Source organism: Centrocercus urophasianus, unplaced genomic scaffold (assembly GCF_019232065.1).
Source record: "Centrocercus urophasianus isolate 14NV4802_14NV808 unplaced genomic scaffold, USGS_Curo_1.0 seq_55, whole genome shotgun sequence".
Lineage (NCBI taxonomy): Eukaryota > Metazoa > Chordata > Aves > Galliformes > Phasianidae > Centrocercus > Centrocercus urophasianus.
Genome location: NW_024885144.1, coordinates 426,396 through 448,293, shown reverse-complemented (window position 1 = coordinate 448,293; position 21,898 = coordinate 426,396). Strand labels below are relative to the sequence as shown.

Genomic DNA, 21,898 nt, shown 5'->3' with positions numbered 1-21,898 from the left:
CATGAATCTGGAGAGGAGCGACAAGAGGACGATACCCCAGGAAGGACAGCTGTTTGCAAGCTTAAAGTAGTTTCCCCACATATATGATCACCGATTGCAGCTGATTCCTGTTCTGGAGAGGGATGTGGGAAGCTATGGCAGGAGGCAGTGAGCACACTTACCGCTGGAGTTCTGCGAGTTGCTGTTTGTTTCTTCAAAGTTGTTCTGCGCTTTGCCTTCCACTCTCCTGCTGAAAGCACTTTCTGCTGGGTGGAGAACAAAGCAGGGATGGTGACTGACCAACACTGGACATAGGACTACACAGAAAGGAGGGACACAACATTCCCTCTGTGCCACATAACTGCATTCCCTGAATATAGCCAAAAAGTCCAGTATCATCTCATTTTGGATGAAAATGGGCTAGATTCACTGAAGAGATAACAGATAAGATGGTTTCTTTCATTGCCTTGTGGCTGAGGTGGCCTGCAGTGGCTGTTAAGGAGCCTATAAAACCAGTCCTAGCTGAACCAAGAGCGTCATGGCTTTCCTGCCTGCAGAAAAAAGCAATTGTTATCTCACCCTTCCTGAAGACAACATGCAGCCCTCAAAGCTTCTGGCATAAGTGTCCAGATCTGCAGATGGTACTCTGGTCCTCACCACGATGTTGAGAGTGTCACCTACTGAATCCCCATGCCAGCTCTCCCCATACTTCCTAGTCATCAGCTTTGCTAAACATCCTGAAATGTTTAAATTGCGAGGACCCACGGGCTGCCCCTGAGTCTGGAAAAGCTTTTGTGGATCCTCTGCCCTGCTGTGCCGGCCAACAGTAACATCACTGCCTTGCCCTGCTAAGGCCATGCAGGCAGGACCTGTTGTGGCACCCTGCTGACACACAAGGCTGGGCTGCTCCCAGTAACTGCAATATAAGGATTCCTCGAGTGGGCAGGGGTGCAGTGTCCTGAAATGTCACTGCACGGTGACATTTAGGGTTAGAGTTGCCAGCCATTCCTCTCAGCCCAGTGTGCCTTAGCACAACTTCAGTACAAGTAGTGTGCATTATTGCCTCACTTCAACTGGGTTTGCAGTATCTGGGAAGGTGACTCGAAGGATCAATGGGAAATCAGCGACATGAATGGCGAATCTGCCAAACTAATGTGTGTGGCCCGTGCTGCATAGACTCTTCTCATATGTCACCCAGCAGGTTCAGCTGAATGTGGCTGAGCAAAGCCCTGCTGGGCAAACTGCACAGGGAGGTCATGTGGGAAAAGAAATATTTAATTCAAGACTGACGGGGGCTGCTGCCAATTGATTTGGGGTAACCGTGTCATTTGGTATTTCTGCAGACAGCTGGAGCCATCAGCCCTGTGGTGCCTCCCTCACACTGAGACCCCAGGCAGCTCTGGGCTGTAGCGAGGTTCTCACACAGAGTCTTTCTGCCTGATGTGGCTGCAAAATATCTGCCCATGAATTTTGTCTCCTGAATCTTCAATGGACTTTTCCAGTGCTAGCGGGCACTGATTCTTTCTAAAATGCAGAATAGGGCAACTTGGTAATCAAATCAATTAAACAGTCACATTAAACAGGGCTGAGAAGGAACCAGAGACATTATCCAGTCTGTCCCCTTTGACAGATAAGTAACAGAAAGGAGAGGCCATACGTAACCAGCAAACCAGATGGCACAGAGGGAGCACAAAACCATGACAAGATGGGACTTGGCCAACCTACCCCTAAAGAGACCTAGATTCAAATCCTGGCTTATGTCACAAGTGAAATTGAGGTGGAGGTTTCCAAAACTGTAAAAAACTTGCACGGTGATTTTGTCCTCATCCCCAACCATGTCTGGTGTAAGAAAAAAAACGGGTTTAATGCATCTTAGTGTATCCCCCCCTGCACAGAAGAGGGCAGCGGACACCAGTTCTCTCTCCTCTCTGCACCTGAACTGTCTGCATGTGAAGCAAAACTCTCTGTAAAGGCAGAGTGCCAGTCCACCAAGGGGCTGCAGATATACCGTCAGTGGAATGGCAGTCCTCCATCCCTGGCACTACCCAGGCCCACATGGAGTGCCTTTAACTGCTGCACTTGGAAGGCATCCCTTCTGGAGGCTGTCTTCCCGATAAGTGGTCAATGCATTTGTACCAGAAATCCAGTCTGCCGCTCAGATTGCATGTGTACAAGAAGCTGCCCTGAAACACATCTTGGAAAACACACTACCAGACAGATATGGTCGGACCCCCAGGCAGTTATTTGTTTCTTGAAGGTCAATGTACCAGACTCAAGCGTTGTGAGATTCCTTCCCACGTACAGGAAGAGAACAGCTTGTTTTTTACCCAATGTACTGATATACCTCTTGGTTAGAGAAGCGGGGGAAAAAGATGTCTGCGTGTATAAATCACCTTTTAGTTATTACTTAGATAAATCTGGACCCATGGTAACACCCAGTTAGGCTCTTTCTGCTTCTGAAAGAGACACAAGACTGGAAGAAGTCATCGCAGGTTTACATAAAAATGAAAGCGGTTCCTCAGCTTGAACACCTAAATTGGTTGAACCAGGCAGACCCCAAATCAGGGCTCGAATGAAATACATTCTTAAGAGGTGCAGCAACAGTATGGAAATTTGGGACCCAGAAGCTGTAAGATAGGTTGCTCACTACAACAGCTGGCAGCTGTGGATGTGTGTAATCAAACAAAAACTACCTTGCACAGCATCTTGTGGCCTCTCCCATCTCTGCCTCCCTGCATCTGTCCATGCCAAACATTTCAGGGGTTTTTAAGGAGCTAATTAATCATCCCTTCTTCTGCACTAAGACAGAGTGTTCATCAACTGACCCCACAGATGTACCCGAGCAATTCCCTGCTGCCTGGACACGTGAATGCTATGTCTCGTATCCTATTTATTTTCTTTTTTACATTTGATCTTGTTTGGAAGGATGGAACAGGGACTACAGGAGAATCTACCTTGAGTTTCCTGACACTTCTACGGTGGTTCCATCTCTGCTGGTGCCCAGCCTATCTCCCAGTGGTTCCTGTGGGGAGCGGAGCACTGAGAAAACACCTGTACTCCATCTCACTTGCTGAGGCACAGGCCTAACCCTGCAAATATCAGCTTGAGAGAAAGGAAAACTAAAAGCCAAACAAAGCCGAAAAAAATCCCAAACGACCCAACCCAAATCCCTGTACCTGACAAGCTAATAAAGCCAATCCTTGTCAGAAAGCTCTCCTGTTTGTGACACCAGGATTTGAAACAGGGTTCTCTGCATCTTGTGGTTAGTGCGATGCTTTAAAGAACAAAAACTTGTCACTGGGTTATAAAGACCTTGATGATCTAATTTTTACTTATATTGTGCTAAAGGATCTAAACCCCTCAGCTGCTTCTTGGAGTAACTTTTCAGGGACAGTCACGGATGGAGCAGACTGAGCCCAGCAAGAGTCCAAAGCCAACCCAGGACAGGGCTGGATCTAAGCAGTTAAGAAAGTGGACGGTAGAAAGGCAATTGGTACCTGTGATGGCCTTGCTTCCTGGGGATCCGGAATTTGGAGCGCGGAACATCTGGGATTGGGACGTCGGTGGGACGCCGGGAGGGGTGCGGTGCAGGAGGGTGGAACATCGGTTTATTGAAGTCGGTGTTTTTTTGCTGGATTGGCTCCCCTGCGTCTTCACTGCCACGAAGAGTGGAGATCGAGAGAACTCTGGATATGAACACTCAGAACTAGTGCGTGGACAGTCAGTCAGCTCCCAGCTTGTGTGCCTGCTGGGAGGGTTCTTTCTAACAGCCATGCTCATGAATCCCTTGCATGGGGACCTGCAGCATCTGTGGATTCACTGATCCCGTGTAACAAAACTGTTTTCCCTACTCACCGGAGGGGACAATTCTTGAAGTTGAGTTAGTTTCCTTCCACACCTTTAACTGCTATGTGACCAACCCCTTCTTCCTGCAGTAGGAATCACCCCATCCACCTCGGAGTCCTACTTGACTTCCATGGCCTGGCTGGGTGTACCTGCATCTTTGTGCTCCATTTCTTTATCAGGAAGAGACTGAACCCCAAGTGCAGGTTTTTCATGTGCCAGTCAGAGCTCTGCACAGGGAGAAGCTTACACCTTTGCTCCTTGAGCCTTACACATATCCTTCACAGCACAGATTCACAGCTACACTCCTTGTCTGTCTAACATAATACAAAGAAATGAATTACGAGGCAGAGTTCTCATCTTGCAAGTCAGAAAAGGCCTTTTGGTCCCCATCTCCACACAAATGCTGGTGGCATACGGAGAAATCCCAAGTATTACTGGGATATGCTCTTTGAATTGCTCTGACCTACATTTTAGTCTCTGCAATGCACAGTGAGGATCACCGGGAATTTTTAATGCCAGAAGTGACACAAAAAACCTTTGGGAGGACGGCCCTCTCTCTAGGCTCCAAGGGTTAATAAAAAAATTACAAAAATGGGGAAACAACCTAACAACTGCCTTCATTCCTCAGGGATTTTTTCCACTCAACTCTGAATACGACTCCTGAAACCAAGTGCCACTGCAACCATCTGCCAAGAAGCTCTAAGGAACAGGGTTCACATTACCCACAGCCAAAATTCATTAGCAGCAATTTCTACACGTGATAATTTGGGGTGCCTACAGCTAGAATGGATAACACCAGCACCTGCTAATCCTCTACTGTAACTCAGTAATTGAGCAGCTGTAAGCCATGCGCTGCCACAGCAGCACAACAGCATGGGTAAGGAGAGAAGTCACAGCCTGGGACCGCACACATTTCCAAGATCACATGAGACATTACAAATCTCACCTGTCCCTGCCAGTGGTCAGCAGCATGGCAGAGTGATGATGTCAAAGCAACTTGCAAACAGATACTCAAAGGAAACATTTTTTTGCTTCATTTTATATGTTACAGAGCTCCAAGATGACATTCCCTATGTGTGTTTTAGCGTACTTCAGCAGGAGAGTCTGCACTAGGTTCTCCCACAGTTTGGGTCAAAACACTTCTTCTCTGCTTGTTCTCTTGCCAGCTGTATAGGCAGGACGCTTGCTTTTGCTTTCTGGACTTAATTTCTTTTCCATTTACTGACAAACTGCCAGCAAGTATGTAGTCAGGTATGAAAATGTCCTGCTTATGTGTCGTCTAGTTTCCAGTGAGGCCCAGCCTCACAAATTGTTGATTTATCTCCCAATTTATACCAACTGACAGAAGAAGCAATCAGCCACGTATCCAGCATCAGAACAAACAGTCCTCACAGATCCTCAGCAGCCCAGATTCTGCTCCCTTTGTGAGATCTGAAGGAAGAAGTCTGAGCGATATGAAAGCCTCCAAAATGACTTCCTTCTCTTCCCATCTTCGTCGAATAGGATGTGGTGGCCTGCATCAGGAATGAACAGACTGACTGCCTGGTAGCATCCATCAGCAATCCGTGATGCAGCAGGAGACCCAGCTTTAGTCCCTTCACTCTCCAGCTGTACATTTCAAATTCACACCCTACATAAGGCTACTCCATCTGACACACGGCACAGACAGAGTTTGAATCGGTGAGGCAAGATAGAGAAAAGAATATTAGTACTCTAGCAGTCTGGAGGATGCTGCAACAGTGAAGGAGAAAGTCTAGCAGGCATTTCAACATGTCTCCCTGGAAGACAGACAAATCCACGCTGCCACAATGCATCACCATAACAGAACAGGTTATCAGAGTCTCTGAGCAGCTTACCATACTGCAGGTAGAAGTTTTCACTGATTTGTGCACCATATTTCTTCAGAAAGATCTTGCCAGGATAGATGGGAAATATGGCTAAAAATGTCATTCAGATGGTTTGGATGGTATTATACCACTGCTGCTGGAGAAAGATCTCTCTTTAACGGACATGATGGAAAGGGATTCCTTAGCAATGGCCTGAAATTCCATACGTTAGGTGGAAACCTCTGATATTGGAACTTTCCAAGGGAAAAAAACAGTCCTGAAATCTATCAGACACTTCATGTGCTTCTTTTTACAAACACTTCTGTTGTATAAGAAATTAAGGCACTTCAGGTTTGGAGAGGGAAAAAAATCTGAACTCTCAAGTTTCACTCAATGACATGGAGGAAGGAAAGACAAACAACTGGAATCTACTTTTTATTTTCTTGGTCAGGCAGGACCTGAGGGGATACCAGACATACTACCACAAAGAACTGCTTTCCTTAAGAGAAAAAGCCCTGATGTCACCTATCTTTAAGAAACACTGCAAGTATTTGAACATCTCTTGACGAACAAATTGTATCCAGTGCTCTTTACAATAAGAAAAGTAACTGAGTGGTCAGGCTTGATGAATTTCCATGAGCACCTCAGGCATCAGCATGCAGGAGGTCTGACCGTCTCCTCAGAAGCTCAGTCTGACCACAGGGCTGGCAGGGCAGTGGTCTCATGAGACAGATTCCATCCCACAGCCTCCGGCAGGCACAGAGATGGCAGCCAGGTCAGCCAGGAACCTGGGTCATCAGGAAGGTTCTCGGTGATGAAGCACACCTGTGGTCAAGCTGACAGGTCAATTCACAGGTCAGAGGCAAGATCTGGTCTCACGAGGACCAGCAAGGTCAGACACAGCTCAGCAATCCTTAAGGAGGTCCAGGGCAATGGGGCTGGTTTAGCATTAAACGTGGAGGTTGGTGGCCCTGCAGGTGGCAGGGGGGTTGGAGATTCATGATCCTTGAGGTCCCTTTCAACCCTGGCCATTCTGTGATTCTGTGACGCGAGTGCGGTGAAGCGAGGAAGTCGGGGTCTGATCAACAAGACCCACTGACAGGCAGAGGCACGTCTGCAACCAAGAGACTGATATCCCATAGGGTAGCACAGGCAGAGAGACTGACACAGCTGAGCTGTCGCTGGGGTTTGGTGTGTGAGCGGAGGCCTCACGTGAGGCTGCTCAGCGCCGTCAAGACTTATTAGCACTCTGAGGACCTGCCATCACATCAGATTTTCATCCCAATGGCTGTGGATAGCTGTGCAGACACCACAGCTCTCACCACACGCTCTCATTCTGTGGAGTCTGGTGCCATACAGCAGTTACCAGGAAATCCTGGACTTAAAAAGATAAAACCTAACTCAGAGGCTTTTCCAGCCTGTCCACATCCCTAACACACCAGGTTTTCTCTGTAAGCACAACATCTAAGAACATCTGAAGTAGCACAGTTACCTTCAAATGTGGGACAACAAACATGCCTCCAATCCTACAATTCATTTTCTTTGGAAACAGCATCTGACCCCCTTCCCAAACTGAACAGATCTGTTGGCCAATAAAAACACTGTGAGTATCAATATTCCAAAAGAGTAACAACTCAGGGCTTTTTCCTAAAGCTAGAACTATCTCCTGACTACCAAAAGAGGACTTCTGAAGGAGACATTTGGCATTAACAATTCCAGTGACCCCTACAGCAGAGTGCTTTGCCAGACAGCAGATATCGAGCAGCAATGACAAAAATTATCCTGGAAGGCTCCATAGACTCTGCAGGATATAAGTCTTTGTTTTAGCCTCTTTGCAATAACTTTAAATCCATCATCACAGAAAGACAGGCTCCGGAAGGGAAGTTTGTACTCCAGCAGAGAGACCTAAGAAGCTGGATTGGTGATACTGAATTGCATTCTTTATTCTATCAGGCTAATTTTGCAGCATTTGTCATATAATACCACAGCCATGGTAAAGACAGAGTCTCAGCTTTACTTCCGGTGACTGCTGGGGACTGAGAAAAGCCAGTTATGCACTGCATCAGAAACCAGGTGTTCACAGCTACATCACAGGACTTTGGTTGACAGGAAGAGCAAGGTGGGAGGATGTATAGGCCAGCCTGCCTGGGAGCTAATCACACCCTCTTGTGTATGCTCATCAGGGTTAGTGGTTTGTCACTGTAAATCATAAATCTTACTGGTCATGGCAACTAAGAGAGGAAAAAAAAAAACGTAAAAAAAAAAGGGAAAAAGTTTATAAGGAGGTTTTAAACCTTGTGGTAGTATTATCCTGATCTGTTCTTAAGTGACCAATTAGTAAAAGTTACTTGCTGTAAGGACTGGACATGTTCTCTCTGTGACTACTGTCTAATCTGAAGTAGGGACAGGCTTTTTCTTCTTTGCAAAGGCTACTACACAAACCACAGTCCAAGAATGGCTCCAACCTCAGCATTCAAAACAGTGTGCCACCTCCTCCAATACTCATGACAACTGGGAAAGCCACACCTTCCTGCTTGACAAATCCCTCCCCTAGACAGTTGAGATCCTGATACTTCAGAGCTCAGGTTTTCACTCAGCAGCTCTCCTAACACCTGATTTTCTGACTTCACCCAAATTACAGTTTCAGACTGACCTGACTTACAGCAGCCAAATAACACACACTGAGCTCACAGCACAAGCCCTCAGCCTTATGTTGGGCAGGTGACCCCATGACTGCACTCTGCACAGGAAGAAGTACCTCCATGGACCATTTGTATCTGCAGTCAGATCTGCACAGCCTGCCTCAGGCAAATTCCTCTCAAAGAGGAATGGCTGTGTTTTCCTTTTATAGGATAGCCTGGACTGGAACCAGCAGCTGCAGCCTATTATTACAGATGGCTGGGAGGAGGGAGAGAGATCCTCAGTGATAAATTCCCTTGAAATGGGATGTACTGGGAAGATAGTGATCTGTTCTTGTGGAACAGAGATTCAACATACACTACTCACAGCACACAGCTCCTTAGCTATACAACCACCATATTTCTTTCATTGTCTGCATGTGAGTGGTCTGCATGTGCACTGACACCAAACGTTGGTGTCAGTGGGTCCATCTATTCTATGAGATTGAGCTACTGCTCTTCACCCCCAGCAGCTTTTCTGAGCACCTGATGACACCCAGGTTAAGACTACTGTCTACCCTGGGAAGTGGAAGGTGCAGGGATGTACAAACATAAGCACTGAGTTAACTCTCATGGAGGTAAGCAGGTCAACTGCTGGCAGAGGTTTTCTGTGCCCCACATCTTCCACCATTGAGCTGGTCTATCTCCATTCTTCAGAGAACCTACATGGGTGCTGCCAAGAGCCACCAGGCCTAGACCTACCATCAAAGTAATGGTCTGGTGGATTATGTTCCCTATTTATTTCTACAGAAGTCTAAAACTAAACCTGCCTTATTACAATTTAGACCTCAACTGAAACTCATTTTGGCGAGGAAGGAGTGTGCACTCCCTCTGCTGGCTGCAGATAAGCAGCTAACAAAATCGACTTAATCTAACGAGCTCAAGTTCATCCATCCCCATCATCAGCCAAACAGCTGGCAGCCTGGCAAACATGGGCAAAAGAGCAACTATGCTGGCTCACAGCACATGAACTGCAACACCACGCAGCACCATGCTATGAAAAAAGCATAAAGTTTAGGGGCAAAGAACTTCTCTGCATACTATTAAAGCATCCTAAACCAGCACGTAGGAAGAGCTTCTCAACTATTTTTACTAGACTTATGCACTGAATTACACTGAATTGCTCATTACAAACTGCCCTTTGTCTGGGGAGTGCAGACTGTAGTGTCGTGCAGTATGCTGAGAACTGCCTTTTCCCGAGCTCCCTGAAATAAATATTTTATTGCCTGTGATTTAGTAGCAAGCTGCCAAGGTAATTCACATGATTTTGAAAACCAGTTTGAACTTGCTGTCTGCAATAGTTTCGCAGAAGCTCCTAAGAAAGATGCTTCCCCACAAGGATGTGTGTTGATTACTTAGGGGAGGCCAGAAAAGTTCGTGCGTCTCTTCGTAATGAAGACTGTGGGCACTGGAGCTTTCAGTTAAGCAACAAAATGAAGTATCAAGCCCTAAGGAACACGTGAAGAATGGCATGGGCTTTGGTAAAAGCTCAGTGACATCAGACACCTAACAGTAACAGGGCTCCTGTAGGAGATTCCAGCCCAGCCTTGCAGTGCCCTGGTCAGCACATGATCTGCAGTCTGCCAGCTGCAACCCCACAAGGTCCAGTGGAAGGATCCACAAAATTAATACACCCTCCTGGCAGCCCTCATCTTTATCAGCAACCACTGTATATCACAGTCTGTAATGAAAGATTTCCAGCAGGATACTCACTAATAGGTGCATGCAGTGCCACGTGCTCTTGGTATGGAGTGTAGTATTTGTACTGCTTGCCACAGAATTCACAGGTATAATTGCCAGTTTCTGTGAAGATGAAATACATTAAAAAAAATCAGAAAGGAGTGCAGCAACCTCTCACAAAATCACTGACTTCTTGTCTCTTTACATAGAAACTAGGCCAGGTGACAAAAAGAACACTAGAGCTTTTTCCTCTTGCACTGGGAACTTAACTGCCCTATAATTGCCTTAAAACTCTTTTCCCAGAAAAGGCAGCAGTTGAAGCAAGTATCCAGTGATGGACCAACTCCAGCAGAACTGAACAAGGTACAAGAGATTGTCTGAAATTTCAGCAGGTAAGTGTGTAAAGCAAAAGAGAGAATCCGTTTTTAAAGTCTACACTACAGACAATTTTGTCTTCTATTTACAGATGGTATGTGCTGCATGGACAACAGGGACACTCAGATCAGGAAATAGAGCTGTCAAGTTCAAGTCTTAATTACAGAATGTTTATATTGGAATAGATTTCTCTTGCAATGAGTTTTTCTGTGCCAATCTGTGTTTTGGGGGTACTTGACAAAATGGAGCAGGGTAACCACACACAGATACCTTCTGTTCCTGCCAGTGCTGGGAAGTACAGAATTGATAGTGAGCTGCAAGCTGAAGCAAAACCCAGGGTTCATCAACTGTATCCAAAATGGAGATGAATCAGGAGGACATAATTTGGTCCCTTTTTTGTTTCTCTTGAATGTGTTTGGTGAACCCACCACAGAGGCAGTGTGCATATTAACACTGCCAGCTCTGCCAAAACACCTTTAATCACCACCACTTTGCTTTTCTTTTAAACTTCCTCCCTCTTCTCTTAACAGAGCTCTTGAACACAAAACATCACAAAGCTGCACTTCTCAGGGCCAGGACTGGTGATGGCTGGTGTTCACTTGAACCTAAAGGTATCTTTCACCATCCATGAGGTCCCAACACCTTTGCTAATGCCAGATTTGAAACCCTTGTGCTTCCTCTTTCAGATGTGAAGCTCTAAAATAACTCATACTTGGACCAATCTTCTGGAACGGTTCTGGCTCCTCCTCCTTCACTTCTTCTGCTGCTATGACGGCCTGGTCATAGGGGTCTGCAAGAGAACAGAACCAGAAAGAGAGCTGACAACACCCTCAGGTTTTCCTTCTACAGCTGCACAGGCACTCAATGCTCCTGCATCTGTAATGATATTTTGATCTGTAACAAGATTTCAAAACATGAATTACAAACCCAACAATCCCTCTGTCCGACTTGTCCTTCCTCCACCTCGGGTGCCCCAAGCAGACAACAAACCCCTTCCAGCCCTTCCTATCCTGACTTACAGATCAATAATGCATTGGATTTTGCTTGAAGAAACACTGAACAAACAGAGGCTGAGTTACCTTTTCTGATTTTTTTCCAGTGCATCTCCCACCTAATGATGTTTTAATGTCTGAAAGTGGGCACAGTAATACAGAATGCCAGCAAGTCAGCTACCAGATGCTGATCAGTGACTTTCTAACATATCACCAGTGACTTTCTAACATATCACAGCACAGTTCAAAGCAAATCAGTACCCAACCCACTTTATAAAATAACTTAATTTATGCCTTGAACGAGTCACTAAATCACCTGAGACATGGAATACCCGTTTCTTTGATTTTTCAGAAGCCTGATCAATTGTATTTATAACAAAAGCCTGGGATCTACTAGGGCTGGGCATTAACCTATGGGGTGAACACGTCAGGGAGGAACAGAGGATGCTTTTCTCCCACTGCAATCAGTGACAAAACTCCCTGGACTCTTACAAGCGTAGAGGCAGACCTGCTGTGCTTGAGCTACTGAATGCTTGAAAAGGTTTGTGAAATAAAGCACACGAAGGATCTCAGCTTACCTGCCCGGTTTTCTGGGGCCCCTTCCACACTAAAAACTAACACAGAATAGAAAAAGGAGGGGAAGAAACAAAAGAGAAATTAAATCCTCTGAAATGGCCGTGTTTTCCTCCTCTACCTCACGCACCGCTTCAGCACGTTTCAGCCCCACTGAATACACCAGGCTCTGTGCCCCAGTCCCTCTTCTTCCCATCAGCATCCACACAGGAACTATTTGAGCATGCCCAGCCCTAAAATACAAAGATTCTCATGGCCTTTGTTCTGACATGGGCACAGCCCGATGGGAAGTTCAGATGCACTCCAGCTTCACACTTGTGTTTGCTGACACACATCTGGTCCCTTGGTGGAGCCATGATGGACACTGGCTTTGAAAGAAACAAGCAGAAACTATGTCCAAAGCCCTCTCCTAAGCCTAGCAAGAGCTCCCTGAGCCACAGCTCTGCAGGTACCTCTGACAGGAGCAGACACATCTGTCTCACAGCAACTTTTAGCTCAATGCATTTAATTCTAGTAAGTATGTGGCAGAGAGCAGGTGCTGCTCTTTGAGCACATTTAGGCAGCAAACTTTTTGGATAGCACTTATTTGTAAAAAAAAAAACCCACTTGCTTTTTTTGGGATGCTCCAGCTAACTGAAACCTCCTGCCAAGCCTCCCTCCCTCCTCTGCCAGGTGAGGAGCAGCATCAGCAGGCTGCCAGCATGTGCAATGACAGTTTGCAGTAGCTGTGGGCTCCATGTCAAGGGGTTTTAAATGCCCTGCAAGCACAGGCAGGCAAATGAAAGACAGTATGTTGCTGCTTCTACTCCATCATGTATAGAAAAACGAAACAAAGTGCTTCTGGAGGAGGGCGTCTGCTTCTGTTGGAGTGTCACTGCCTTGACCACATCTAAATTTGCACAGGAAGAACTGGGCTGAACAGCATCAGGTCACTACCACAGTAATTAACAAGAATGAAACAATACTTCTCAACTCTGAAACACTGGTTGTCACAGAGGAGCATGTTAGGAACAAACCTGTGAAGTAAGAAAACAAAAGACAACCAACCCTTGCACAGCCAGCAGTCAAACTGACCATTTACCTTGGAGCACTCAGCAATAAGATTTCCATCTTAATCACAAACAGGAATGCAGACGGGGGATTGCAAGGACCACAGGTCCCAGCAGAGGGTGTTGTTTTGATGCATGCAGAGAAAGGAGCCCAGCAGCCTTCTCCCTGCAGAGCATGAGGATTGTGCCTCCCCTGACAAAGGCAAGGGAGGGATGCTGCGACACATCACACGGCAGGGCTGCAAGGTCCTGCAGGACCACATCTGGCCTTCATCACATGGCACCAATGTCTCATTCTAGCTTAGGTATCTAAGCATTAAAACAGTACTCACCATCCACAGCGTGCAGGTCTCTGTGCTCTTGGAAGCAGCTATAATATTTATATTTTTTCCCACAGATGTCACACGTGTACCTAAAGTTGTCTGCAGGAAGAAGAAAAAAGGCCACTTCAGAAACCTTCAATTTAAAAGCAAGTGCTCCAGACAACACTGCTCAGTCACACACCCCACGCTGTTACATCCATCCCACGTGCCCTGTGGAATTCCTCAGGCATGCAGACAGCCGCTGCTTCACACTGACCCTGGTGAGCACCACACTCACATTTCTGCATTTCTCTTTCACAGTCAGGCAGCTCTGCTCTCCAGTGAAGCCCCACAGGACCTCACAGCAGGTCCTGCTGAAATCTCCTTTAGAAGAACTGGGTCACAGCACAGACAAGATGAGATGAACCGGCAGAACTGAACTCAAAGCCCAGTGAGCCTGGTTCTGTGTCTGTACCTACATCCTCTTTGTTCACCCCACCCCAACAACAGCTCCGTTCCCCTTCATCACAGTTACCCCACTGCTATTTGGTGTCTGCTCCCTCACGTCACTCCCTTCCCACATCCCCACCCTGCTGCAGTCCTGTGCTGCCCTGTGTCCCTGTGTGCACTCACACAGGTGGGCTGGTTCCATCCCTGCACAAACCCCATCCCTGTGATGGATTAGATTAAGACATCTTCAAAAAGCGAGTTTTGTTCTCCTTGCCACTGCTCTGAGGAGCACTACAGCAAGATTTGCAGCAGGCTGTGGTGCCTCTGAGTTGGGACAGTGACCTTCTGCAGGACCCCTGGAAACACTGGGGAGGTGCTGCCGGCATGGCTCCGACTCCACAGGAAACAAAACACTGAGCAGAGCTGTACCAACCCTAACATATGCTCAGCTCTCTGTCAGAGCCCTTGGGCCTAGCCACGTCAGGCTGGGGAGGGGAAGCCAGACACACAAAGATCTCAGGATGCTTATGGATCTGTTCTGCTCTGACTGGGACAGTGAAAGTCCCTGGTCAAAGTCTCTGGTCCAGATACTGTGCCTATGGAAGAAGAAAATCAGAGCAGCGGTGCCATACCCTGAGAACATCATTGATGGTCAGTTTGGCGAGGTTCTTCCACCTCCTGGTATCAGCCTCATGCCCTCACCCCCAGGCAGCCACTCTGTGCCATCTGCAGTGCTGTCTCCACTGTGGCCACAGCAGCTGGCAGCCCTGACAGCTGGCCTGTTACGAGCAGAGCACATCAGCCTGGGCAGCTACAAAGCATTCTAAAACTAAAGGGTTACACCTGAAAGCAGGAGTGAGCCAGGGCTGTGCACACTCACTGCTGCAGCTCCTCAGCCCCAATGTCTGCACTCATCAGAGAATCAAAGCATTGTTTGCTCTTATCTGCTCCACACTGCATTCTAACGCAGCAGAGTATGCACACTGTCATCTTTTGTTTTACTTGTCCATCATTTATCTACATCAGAGATACAAATTTAAAGCTCACATGCATTGATACAGTCTAACCATGGACTTGTTTTCATGGTCCAACTTGGGGTTGCAGCACTACATGAACTTTCACTTCCCACTCTTCACTTGGCAGAATGGAAGTAGAGCTACAGCAATGCATGGGAGGACAACACCAAACACCAGGTGTTCAACAGGCAGGCACTGGAACTTTGCTTCTGCTACCAGAAAATCTTTTTATCTTAATTAGGGCAGCGCAATGTAAGCCAGACAGACAGATGTTTTTAAAGTCCAGATGAAAAAGTCAGACAGAGCTCAGATGAACAGAGCAAGATGCAAAGGATCCCCTGCTTCAGGAGGATGGAGAGAAGCAAAACAACAGCGTCCAAGTGACAGAAGCACAGGGAGTCACTGCAAAGATACATCTAATTACAGCTCATCAGCAATCTCACACAAGCCCCTTCTGTGGCCATACAATGGTGCAGAAGGTCTTAATCTACCCAGGGCCCTACGTGACAACAAAGGGAATCTAATGATTCCTAGTGACTACCTGTGTACCCGCTGTGAAAATATACAGTCAATTATGAGCAGAGAAAATTCATAACGAGTCATCAGTAATCAGTCCCACATCACTGGGTTCCCGAAGACAAGAAGCCAACCTCCTTCTTGAAGACTAATGAGCCATGCAGCAGATAACTGAACTCTAATTCTTCAGAGGAGTACCTGATGTCGAGCACTTTCAATATCTCTGTTTGGAGGAAGAAAACTGCTACAGCCTTAGCTTGGAAGCAAAGTGCTCAATAATCACACTCAATGGAACGAAATAAAAGGAAAGGCTGGGCACACCACAGCACTGGGGTAGCAGCTCACAGGTCCAACAAGCAAAGCAAAGCACAGCTCCTGTAACTCGGGGTGGCAGTGCCAGGGCTGAGCCTGACTGGGTGACCACCTCCTTCCCTGGGCAGCATGGGGAAATGAAAGCACAGACCAGGTACAGACCAGGAGAACAGGGTTTGATTTGCTCTGTTAGGGGACTTGCTTTCCCTAAGGAAGAACAACCTTCATCATGGGAAGTGAGAGTTTGTTCCAGCTGGTGTTGGTATGAAGCTGTTTCTCTCTGTGATAGCACTCAGCAAGCAGCGCCAAGTCGCAGATGTGAGGAGCAGTGCGGAGAGCACAGCAGCAGGCTGCTGGTGTGGAGTGAAGCTTTCCCCTCTCTGAGCAGCAGTTACTCTTGCAGGGCTGCTCCACAGTTCCAAGCTGTACCCAACAGAGCTGTGATTGCTGGCAGCTCAAAGACACCTCCTGTGCTCCTTGCAGGCACAACAGCTTCCTTAGCAAGGAGCTCAGTGAGCACAACCAGCCTGCATGTGCTGCTGGACAGCTTCTAATGATACCATGTACCTTGCACCGGGCAGGGTAGGATCCAGCCTGGGCACCACACCTGCTATACACAGCAGCACAGCTGGCAGTGGGAAGAGCTACTGGGGACTCTTGCAGGTCCACTGCCTTTGCTTATGGCTGATTTTGTTGATTACTGTTTAGGTGACAGTCCAGCATCCCTGCTGCAAGCTGAGCAAGCACCACATTACACTGCCACAAACCTAGTTTCAAAACATTTAACAGTCAAAACAAAAAACACAAAAAAACCACAACAAACTCCAAAATACAATTCCTCCTTCATGCTCATAAGTCTTTCAGAAGGGAGCACGATTCAGGAGGAGCTGCAGCATGACAGCCCTATACCCGCAGTCAGATGGAATGCACGCACCGAAGGACAGCATCACCTCCACAGAAAGGGCATGTAACAAAGCAGCTCTTTGGATGTGAAGGGCTGGCATACAAACACAGCAAACAGGCTTTGCAAGCACCCCAGCTCTGGGATCAGAAGGCACTTTCAACCACTTTGCTTGCAGTACAAGCCAGGGAGCGCGCTGCTCTCCGCCTGCCTGCAGGGCTGCTGCTGGCAGTGCTGTCGTGTGGTCTGTGCTCAGCAGTGACTCGTGGCTCCTGAAACACCGCCCCAGGGAGTAGCAGCCAGGCCATCTTTCTTCCCAGACGCAGTTGAACAGTTTGAGATCTTTTAGCTGTTTTACTTCAGAAATCCAGCAGAGAAAAAAACACATATTTCATTTTGACAGGAAAGAGCATGGGCAGAGAGCACGTGCCTAGCAGAGGCAGGCAAAAGAGACTTTGTTCTTCAGGGCACTTGGCCCAGGACCTCCGGATTCTGCTGCTGTAGAAACCCAGAAGGGAACAATAGCAATCAGACTTGTTGAAAGGTCAGGACTTCTGTATCGCAAGCTAAAAATACTGATCAATTAAATTGCCCTCAGTGCAGGAGTCTGAGACCACACAAAGCACACAAACTCAAATTTCCACTGGGCTGTGAGCTCTGCACAACATCACAGAAATCCAAACTGGAAACAGTTACACAGATGATCCAGATGACAGCCTTGCAAGGATGAGATCACACCGCCCGCTGAGCGGCACAAACGGATCTTGGCACAGCAGGCTGTGGGATGCCCAAGGACTTCCCCACACTGAGCAGTAAGCTTTGCCTGCCCCAGAATCACAGCTACTTTTGGCATGGAAGAAGCCACAGAAGCGACCTGCCACAGGAGCTCTCACAGCAAACCAGGCACTTTGCAGATACTTCTCAAAGTTAAGTGATTCCACCCTCAGAGAGCACAGCACAGACAGCTGTGCGTTTGGGACAGCCTCCAAATGTGGAAATGGAAAACCAGTGAACAGAAGTTACAACAGCCTGCTGAACTGCTGCTGAAACCCAGCAGCGCTGCAAGCTCCCCGTGTGTAGAAAACCAGCAGTGTATAAGAGGGCAATCTGCACAGCACCACAGCATTACCTGCCCTGCTCCTCCTTTCCAGCAGGAGGTTTGGGAATGATGAGGGAAGCACTAATCCTCAGGAATCCCTCAGGATTCCCCAGGAACACCCAGGCTGCCCAAGCGCTTCATAAAGCCCAACAACATCCCTGCCAGGGGAGGCAGCTGGATTTCTTACAGCTAAGCCTGCTGCAATGGGTTGAGCTGTCATCTCTACGAGGTTGTGATGCTGCTTTCAGAGCAAGGTCTCTATGACAACGAAGTGACAGCACTGCCCTCCAGCCAAGGTCAGTGGGTTGCGGACAGTCTGTGAGACACCGCTGCTTGGTATCACACCCCTGGAAAGCTGCAGGCAGATGCTGCAGTGCTGAAGTGTCCTGCCGGTGGTGAATGAAGCGGGCTGGTGAGAGGGCTGTGTAGGACACACCTGAACATCGTCTTTCCTGGGATGTCTGCTGCACTGAAAGGAACAAGAACCAACTCTCCACTGAGATCCAAAGCCACCATGACGAAGCCACTTGATGCAAACAAAGCAACAGGAAATACAGGAATTTCCTGAGGTACATTCTGCTTTTCCACCACTGCAGAACACCTTTCTGAGCTGTGTCCAACATGGATGACCTGAGCAGTATCCCTAGAAGACGACTCACTGTACAGCTACTGTCTCCTTAGAACAGAGCCAGAGAAAAGCTATCTGGGACCCTCACTCAGTTCTGTGGCACAAAGAGTTCAGAGAGAGGTGTCTACTGTCTTTCAGAAGCCAGACGGGCACCTGGAGAGACAAGGTGACATTTATGACTTCCTCAGCTTGCAGGATATTTCCCAGGCAGATTCAAGGCAGTTCCTTTGACCTTGCCCTTCGGCATCTTTAGGAGCTCCCTTCTAGATACCAGACTGGGGGGAGACTGGGAGCAATGTATGCTCACTGCCTGCAGCCCTCCCTCCACTCCTCACTCCAGCACTGCAGTCGGGAGCTTTATACCTGACATTTTACAGCCAAGGAGAGAATTGCCAGTAAAATCAGTGGCAAGCTGTTACACAGAGCTTGATTCAAAGGTGTCCAATGGCAAAAATTCCTTGGAAAGCCCAAAGTCAGCAGCAATCCCGCAAGGGGATTAAAGTATCCCAAGTTATGTTAGTAAAGATTAAATAATCATAAAATCCAGAAACTTGGAAAGGAGAGAATTCCTTGCACACAAAGGCTCCAACGGCTCCACTCCTAAGTCGGGGGTTAGGAAAAATCCTTCCCTGTGGGCTACTCCAAGATCACTCGTTTCATGATCATTTCCTTCCTTCCCATGAACGTTCGGCCTCTGTCACAGCAGACATTTATTTAGGCACACGTTGGCCTGGCCTAGCATGGCACTTCCCATGCCTCTCAGCAGGGCTCCTAAGCGACAAGCCAAGAAGGCAGGCACAAAGCTGCAGGCAGCCAGGCCACCCTCAACCAGGCAGGCTGTGAGCTGCAGGCAGGCACAGGGCTCAGCAGCTGATTGCACCTTACAGCACTTCACAGGATGCTTTCAAGTCAGTGGGCAGTGAATTCTCTGAGTTCCTGATGCTTTATCCAAAGCAGACATCACCTGAGCAGTCAGCACGATGGATATTCCTACACTGTGCATCCAGGGCTGGATGCAATCCTCCCTGTTGGGAACCCAACACCAGACTAGCAGGAAATTCCGTACAGTGCGGAATTATCCCAAATCCACTGCTGACAGCCAGCCAGCCCCTTCTTCATCACAGTGATGGTCACACTGGGGTGGTGTTTTCCTTCGCCTTCCAGGGAGGACGGAGCTCTGGGCTGCGCTCACTGGATGGACAGACAGAAAACTCTTCCCAGGGGCTGCCTGGCTGCTGCACATCAGTGTTTCCTTCTACACTTAAAAGTACACTGAAGTTTAATCAAAACAGACAGCAAGTATCAGCAATTTAAAGTGAAAATATTATGGCATTTTGCAATTATCCCCCAAATCAGCATTACGAACAGGATGTTCGGATTCCGTGCCACAAATCAGACATGCCAGACAATATAATTAACGCCAGCAGATTAAGTTTTGTGCTTATTTCATTCTGGTGTCAATTCGGGGCAGCGCCGGATTCTTTTCCATTTAAATTTCATCTCAGTGTAAGTGTAAGAATGCTGGAAAGAGAGCGCTGATGTTCTCCTACCAGAAACTCAACAATCTGCAGCATCCACTCTGCGTAACAACAGTACACCTGTACACACCTCACCTGCTGATGCAATATCATTTCTTTTTTGTTCACACTAACACGGATGCTGAATCCCCACCACAAGTGAAAAATTCAATTCAGCCCATATTGCGGAATTATGCACAAGATACAGTAAGAGCCATTTTATTGTCAACTCCTTTGAAATCAGAAGGTTTGGCTGAGAAGTACACTGCTCACCTGCTCACAGCTGCCCAGATTCAATGACGTACCACGATGGGCTGCATGAAGGAAAACAAATCTCATCTGGACTTTTCTCCTACTCATTTGTCCTTGATTAGAAATGCTGTTACTGCGATTTCCAGATGGGGATTCACAGTTTCCAAAGTGGAAAGGAAAAGTGATAGTTGAATGACTGAGCAGCCCTGAGGAAGAGCTCCTGGCACCTTAAACTTCATACTGGGAATGACAGAGGAGACAGGAAAGCCTTCTCTCTACAGCTGTCCAAGATAATCTGGAGGTCGAACCTTTATGCTTAGTTGAAACGAGGAAATCTTAAGAACACAATCCCTGCACTGTTCTGCCCTTCCTGGTTACCGAGACCCTTAAAAGTGGAAATCCTGAGCACTGTGGTGAGGCAGGCTGGGTCACACAGCAGTGCAGTCTGCTGCACCTCCTGGCTTACAACTTACTGGGATAGTGCTTAATACATTTCAAAGATACTTGAAGTAAGAGTTTTGTGTGCTATTCTGCTATAATGTTGCTGAAATGCTCAGCAGAGGAAGGGGCAGGCTGAAAGAATCTGGAATAATTAATGGCACTGATGTCTGTATACCTTTTCTGCTGCTAAATTTCAGCTCACGTTGGAGCATGGAAAGCGTATCGCTTCCTGATGAAAGGGACGGATGTAATTCTATCTTCAGAAAAGCTCTCCTGGCATTTTCAGGACAAACTGATGGATGAATGGAACATGGGATTACTACAGCTCTTACCCTTTCTATTAGAATAAATGTATTTTTCCTTCAAGTTTGTTGCCTAGGAATGGTGAAAGATTTGCTGCACGGTATTAACATCCAGATTTCTGTAAACATGGTCTATTTGCTCACAATCTGAGGAAGAGGGAGAAATTTTCTTTATTTTTTTTTTTAATTATTATTAATAAGATCACATGAAATTCACAGATATATAGAAAAGTTGAAACCTTCTTTCTAAAACCTAAGACTAAAATTACACAGAAAGCATTGGTCCTTCCCAGAGCTACAGAGCTGCAGACCACAGCCTCAGTTCCTTAGTGCTTCCATGACATCCTCCTCCTGCACAGGAATTTATCATTCTTGGTCTCAGACCGTTTGGAGATGAATGCATTCATCTACTTGTTAGGCAAATGGGAATCTAAAGAGACTTTACCTACTTAAAATGCAAACGCATTAAAAAATAAAATCCATTTTTATAGCTTTCCCCAAGGAGCAGGAGTATTATTAAATAAGAACACTGGAAAAATTAATCAAAGTTGTAAATGAGTAACTGCTGGCTGTGGCACGTGTACGTGGGTGTGCAACCACACACTGCATTGACGTCAGGCTGTACTGGTGCAAGGCACGAGGGGGCTTCACCACAACAGTGACACTGCCCATGTTTTACTCTGTTAATCTCTAAAGAGTTAAAAGAAATCCAGGGAGACCTCACTGCAGCCTTCCAGTACTTGAAGGGAGCAGATAAACAGGAGGAGGCACAGCTGAGGGTGGATGGTGATAGGACAAGGGGGAATGGCCTTAAACTGAGACAGGGGAGGTTTAGGTTGGATATTAGCAGGAAGTTTTTCATCAGAGGGTGGTGAGGCACTGGCACAGGTTGCCCAAGGAGGCTGTGGATGCCCCATCCCTGCAGGCATTCAAGGCCAGGCTGGATGTGGCTCTGGGCAGCCTGGGCTGCTGGTTGGCGACCTGCACACAGCAGGGGGTTGGAGCTGGATGAGCACTGTGCTCCTTTGCAACCCAGGCCATTCTAGGATTCTGTGATTCTAACAAAGCCTAAAATATACTGTAAGGAAACATTAAGGCTGCAAATTTGAATATTTAAAACCAATGAAGACATGTAGAGGGTCATGGCTCTTCCCTAACCTGAAA

General features: G+C 47.2%; 1 protein-coding gene across 11 annotated transcripts in view; it reads right to left on the bottom strand.

Annotated features, from left to right (window-relative positions):
- The window catches only part of ZNF618 (zinc finger protein 618), a 111,744-nt gene that overhangs the window by 20,157 nt on the left and 69,689 nt on the right, over positions 1-21,898 (bottom strand). For 6 of the 11 annotated variants that reach the window (XM_042835856.1, XM_042835854.1, XM_042835852.1 and 3 more), the window contains 6 exons: positions 13,331-13,420; positions 11,955-11,990; positions 11,097-11,174; positions 10,043-10,132; positions 3,477-3,665; positions 162-245 (listed from right to left, as the gene is read on the bottom strand). In XM_042835856.1, the coding sequence (XP_042691790.1) occupies positions 162-245; positions 3,477-3,665; positions 10,043-10,132; positions 11,097-11,174; positions 11,955-11,990; positions 13,331-13,420 (567 nt within the window). The remainder of the gene's footprint in view (positions 1-161; positions 246-3,476; positions 3,666-10,042; positions 10,133-11,096; positions 11,175-11,954; positions 11,991-13,330; positions 13,421-21,898) is intronic. The other 5 variants (XM_042835853.1, XM_042835863.1, XM_042835857.1 and 2 more) reach the window with 4 other exon arrangements.